Here is a 5,433-nt window from a genome sequence, read left to right as displayed (position 1 = left end):
CCCCCCCACGTGAGGGTAAGACATATACAAATATATATATACATATAGGAGGCTCCCCCCAGGAGAGGGTGAGACATATACACATATATATATATATATATATACATATATATAGAAGGGCGCCCCCCCCCCCACGTGAGGGTGAGACATATACAGCCTGTTTTATTACCATTCAAATGGTGCTACATTTGTGAGGAACAAGCATTTGTGGGATGAGCAGCAGAGCGGAGTGTGTGGGTAAAATGTGACAAATCTCCTCTGTTTGGCACTGGCAGACTGGACTTTCAAACGGTATAAGATTTGTTGCCAAGAAGCATTTTTACAACAAAGAAATCTTCTACCAAAAACAAATGTCCTTACTTTTTGTGTTAAGTTTATATCGATATATATATACATATATACACATAGATAAGAGAAGGCTTTGTCTCCTGTCTCCTGGCAGCGCCTGCTGACGGACAAGAGGAATGTTCTGATCCGGCAACACGAGGATGCCAAGGAGCTGAAGGAGAACCTGGACCGGAGGGAGCGTCTGGTGTTTGACATCCTGTCGCTGCACCTCCATCAGGACCTCCTCACCGACTACCAGCACTTTGTGAAAATGAAGTCAGCGCTCCTCATCGAGCAGCGCAAGCTGGAGGACAAGATCAAGCTCGGGGAGGAGCAGCTCCGGGGTCTGAAGGAGAGCCTGGAGAACCGGACCTCCTTCTGAAGGAGAGCCTGGAGAACCGGACCCCCTTCTGAAGGAGAGCCTGGAGAACCGGACCTCCTTCTGAAGGAGAGCCTGGAGAACCGGACCTCCTTCTGAAGGAGAGCCTGAGAGGAACTGTGAGGAGACTTGGGTTGTAGTAGCGGCTGGTGTCCAGCAGAGGGAAGCAGAGGACTCTTTAGAGACCCTGAAGAACTCCTCCTGCAGCCCCTCCTCCTCCTCCACCTCCTGCACAATTAGGGCTTCATTCATGTGCTCCCAGAGAAATGGGGAAAAGGAGCTCCAGACTTTATTTGAACTCTTCAGAACAAACTGAACTCTGGGATGAGTTTAAAGACTGTGGGAACATTTCTGTAGGGTCCATGTTGTTTCCAGCCGAGGCGTCCCTGAACGCACCACCTGCAGTTTGCTTTGTTTCCACGTCTACGTTTTTAGTAATTTATTGTAGCCTGTTGGATCCGAGCAGGAGGGAAAGTGTTTCATCTTCATCACGATGTGTCAAAAATGTTGTCATGTTTCAGTCATTTTATTTCCACCCACTTTATCCCCCCCCCCAAAGCAGCTGCTGACAGGAGGTAAAGATGGTGGATGTGAAAGCACTTGTTGGGCTTCAGTGAACAGAACAGAGTTCTTCACATTCAGACCTGCAGACCCTCCAAACCTGGACTCAAGTGAAGTCCATCTGAAGTGCCTGTCGGGGGGGGGGGGTTATATTTCTGATCAAGTGTTCTGTTGTGTTGCTCACATTAAAGATGCTAAACATGTCGTTACGAGATACATTTCAACACTAAAGATGTTTTGGATTTCAATCCTCCCACCTGTGTTTCCCATGATGCATCACTGCTGCTGCTCCTTATTTCAAAAATAAAAGCTTCTGCTGAATCGTGTGATGGTGTCCGAGTCACTCATTAACCTCCACGCCTCCTCCGATTAGAGCTGGAGACTTTGGAGTGTCTTTGAGAGTCAGCAGTTTCTGACAGCAGGACTCAGGGTTAATGAAGAGGCCGATCCAGAGGAATCAGCAGGAGGTAACGGGGGAGGGGGGGGGTCCACATTTAAAGGAACATCAATAACTCCTGAGGAAGAGTTTCAACATTATGCTTCATTTTATTTAGAGACAGTTTAATTATCAGTATAGATATATATTATCTGATGTGTTGAGGTACGCAAAACAAACAAAATGTGTAGCCTGCAGGCGAGATCTAGAGGACTGTCAACGGATTCATATGAACTGCTACAATATTTTATAACTTTCATGATCCTATGTTTTTTTATTCATCTTAAACAACACAGAACAAAGCACAGAATAATTAGCTTCCTGTGGTAGAGGTTATGTGTAATGAAATAGTTCAGTATGGATTCAGCAGTTTGTGTAATATTAATAAAGAGGGGTCACTCTCAGACATTCAAAAATAGGTTTATTATTAATTGTGAACTCATTTCATTTCATTTCAAACCTTTATTTAACCAGATTGTTCCCATTGAGATCATAGATCTCTTTTTCAAGGGAGACCTGCAGAAAAACCTCATAAAACCTATAAGGATGTTTATTGTTTTGTAAGGATATTTTGTACTTTTTAATTAATGTATTATAAAAGTCATACATGTTGTACACAGGTGAATGAAACTTGTGTAACTAACAGATATCCCCATGAAAGCCACCAACTTCATAACTGACATTAACACTTTTATGTGTTATTACAGGTTATGTTTAAATATGCTAATAAGGCATCATTCAATGCTAACTGTTGTTGTGCAAACCGAGTGAAATGAACTCCTGACTGTGATCAGAATCAAGTCTTTCAGTATTATTATGTAGTAGTTTCATCCGAGAGAACAGATTTGGTTTATAATGGTGCACACATTAGTACAAGAAGAGAAATGAAGCTAATATATCACTATTTAAGAAGAGATTTCAAAAACATTTATACAAATACATAAATTAACAAAACATGGAGCGCAATAAGAATATGAAAAATAAAACATGCATCTGGTTAAACAGGCTGATTTGTGTGGGTTAAAGAAGCACAAAGGTGCGGAGAGGATGGAGATACAGAGGTGTTCAGGTTCACTCTGTAGAGAGGATGGGAGCTACAGAGGTGTTCAGGTTCACTCTGTAGAGAGGATGGAGATACAGAGGTGTTCAGGTTCACTCTGTAGAGAGGATGGGAGCTACAGAGGTGTTCAGGTTCACTCTGTAGAGAGGATGGAGATACAGAGGTGTTCAGGTTCACTCTGTAGAGAGGATGGAGATACAGAGGTGTTCAGGTTCACTCTGCAGAGAGGTTGGAGATACAGAGGTGTTCAGGTTCATGGTGCAGAGTAGTTCCTCCTTTAGTCAGAGGACAGAAAAAGCTTCATCATGAGCTCCTGATTAAAGTGTTTTTTATTTCCTCTTTCCGTCACAGCTGTGTCTGTTTGTGTTCGAGCGCTCCGGCTCTGGTTCAGCTTTAGCATGAAGTACGTGGCTCACACGGCCCACTGGCAGTTCCTCGGCCTCATGTTTGGGGTTCTGGCCTGGATCCTCACCGTCGCCACCACCGGCCTCAACGAGTGGCGTCTGTGGTTTGTGTCTGACGTGTCCGTGGTCACCTCGGGCGTCGCCTGGGTGGGCATCTGGAGAGCCTGTTTCTACAGCCACGCCCTCCCCGCCATCGAGAACTGTCGGAGCATCAGCATCTCGGACAGCTTCGCCCCGGCAGAAATCCCCGTCGCCCAGGTGAGTCCCACAGAGATGATAGGGAATAGGAGTCATGGCACGTTATGTTGAAGTGCGGCCATCTTTGGAGTAACAATACAATACAGCTTTATTTATAAAGCACTTTAAAACCTCCAGACCAAAGTGCTGTACAGTCAAATAAACAAACAAACACACATACAAAAATCACACAGCTAAGCTCACACACCATAAAATAAGTACAAGTAAAAACAATAGATAATTTAAAAGCAACAAAAGCAACAATCTACAAGATGTCAAAACGCTAAGGAGAAGAGGTGGGTTTTATCGAGGTTAGCAGAAAAGTTAGACAACCGCACGTTAATCAAAAAAAAAAATCAGAATCTTCAAAATCAGAACACTTTATTCATCCCGGTGGACAAATTGGGTTTTGTAACAGTTGCTCCATTTTACGATAAATTAAAATAGAAGATAATAGTTAAATGAAAGAAAAATCTTTTTCGAACTCCAACCGTTAATATGAAAATGTGTATTGACAGTATGTACAGTGATGTTTCAGCTGTAATCCAGATAATAAAGATTATTTCTGGTTGATATTTAATAATAATGTGCTAAGTTCCTGACTGTGTGGTGTATATATGACTGAATCTGTGTGCAGGTGCTGATGGTTTCGGCGCTGGTCTGCGGTCTGCTGGGGAACCTGAGCGCGGCAGCAGCCATGAGGATGGTGTACTTCTCGATGAAGGATCGCAGAAATGTTGGGACGCTCTTCAGGATGGCGGGGGGGCTGTACCTGCTGACCGGGGCCTGCAGCTCGGTGCCGCTGCTGTGGAACATGTACTCGGTTCTGAGCAACAGAACCATCCACTTCCCTCCGGACTTTCTCCTCCCTGCAGCGCCGGCTCGGCAGCAGCTCGGCGCCGCCATCATCGTGGGTCTTTTCGCCTCCGCCCTGATGCTCGTCAGCGGGGTGCTGTTCCTCTGCTACAGATACGCCTGGGAGGCGCTGGGAGACTTCAGGGAGCCAGAAACAAGACCAGAACAGAAGTCTGGACTACCCAACGGAGACCAGCGGGGCCAAGATAATCCAGCATTTCTCAGAGAAGACAACTCATGAGTGGAAACAACTCATCAAAAACTCTTCACTAACTCAAATGTATGGATCTTCATCTTTTCCGTCGGGGCGAAATAATCCTGGACAGAAGAAACGTTTTTTAAATGACAGAGCAGCTGAATCACTGCATCTCTTATTGACCTGAAGAAGTACAGTTTTAGAAAAGAATCAAGGAAAACATCTGAAATTGGTGTAGTGGTCAGGTGTAGATGGTAAGAGTCTATGAAGGTTAATCAAACAGGGCAACAGTCCGGACAGGACAGGCAGAGGAAAGCCATGTTGTATTGTTGTATTGCACATTCATTCTGAATAACAGCTGTGATTAAAAAATCCCGGTGACTACGTCCACCTCTCAGAGTCTTGCTTCAGTGTTTGAAATCCTACAAATCCAGCTTTATCAGTGTGCCATCGGCTCACCATCGAGTTTCCTCGCTCGGCAGCAGATATACAGATATGAAATTAACATACTTTTATTCAAGCATAAATATGTTTTATTAATGTTTACAGTTCTCTCTTAAGCTGCTAAATGCTCTGCTGATAGCCTGGAGCTAACACTGCTAGCGCTGCGGTAGCAGGATTTTTATGTTTCACACTGAAATCAGTTTCTGTGAGCAGGAGTAGGCCTACAGGTAAACAGGATAATTGAGATGATCCTGGTTGGGGGGGGGGGGACCAGGGTTCATACAAGATAAACGCATGTTGTTTTGAATAATCTCTGATAATAACGTTTATTCAGAGATCAGCTGATCAGCTGTTCTGTGTTTCAGAGTTCAGGGCTGGATGGATTTATCATATCTGCTGTAATGAACGTTATCTCAGCACTATCAGCAGGAGGGGGGGGGCATGCCCAGGTGTGGGCGGGCCCCCGTTCAGGGATTGGGGAACCAGATCATGTGACCCGTGGGAGGCTGACGAGTGGCATGTGAGTCGGGGAGG

General features: G+C 44.7%; 2 protein-coding genes across 2 annotated transcripts in view; both read left to right on the top strand.

Moving 5' to 3' along the window:
• The window catches only part of LOC104960964 (protein Shroom2-like), a gene marked incomplete at its 5' end in the record, with an annotated part of 10,128 nt that extends 8,535 nt beyond the window's left edge, over positions 1 to 1,593 (top strand). Inside the window, 2 exon segments of the mRNA XM_010789155.1 lie at positions 49 to 68; positions 443 to 1,593. Coding sequence (XP_010787457.1) covers positions 49 to 68; positions 443 to 709 — 287 coding nt within the window.
• A 1,613-nt stretch (positions 1,594 to 3,206) lies between these two features.
• LOC104960963 (claudin-1-like) lies at positions 3,207 to 4,764 on the top strand. The gene is made up of 2 exons (XM_010789154.1): positions 3,207 to 3,425; positions 4,042 to 4,764. Exons 1-2 carry the CDS (start codon positions 3,207 to 3,209, stop codon positions 4,498 to 4,500), a joined length of 678 nt encoding a protein of 225 aa, XP_010787456.1. The 3' UTR covers positions 4,501 to 4,764.
• Positions 4,765 to 5,433: the final 669 nt, after the last annotated feature.

The sequence above is a fragment of the Notothenia coriiceps genome, unplaced genomic scaffold, assembly GCF_000735185.1.
Source record: "Notothenia coriiceps isolate Sejong01 unplaced genomic scaffold, NC01 NC01_scaffold00032558, whole genome shotgun sequence".
Lineage (NCBI taxonomy): Eukaryota > Metazoa > Chordata > Actinopteri > Perciformes > Nototheniidae > Notothenia > Notothenia coriiceps.
This window is presented reverse-complemented; position numbering and strand designations above follow the sequence as displayed.

Excerpts from the sequence above, each read along its gene's own strand:
- LOC104960963 (XM_010789154.1), top strand. The coding sequence starts at position 3,207 with ATGTTTGGGGTTCTGGCCTGGATCCTCACCGTCGCCACCACCGGCCTC. Across the intron at positions 3,426-4,041 it reads CAGAAATCCCCGTCGCCCAG|GTGCTGATGGTTTCGGCGCT; the intron begins GTGAGTCCCACA and ends ATCTGTGTGCAG.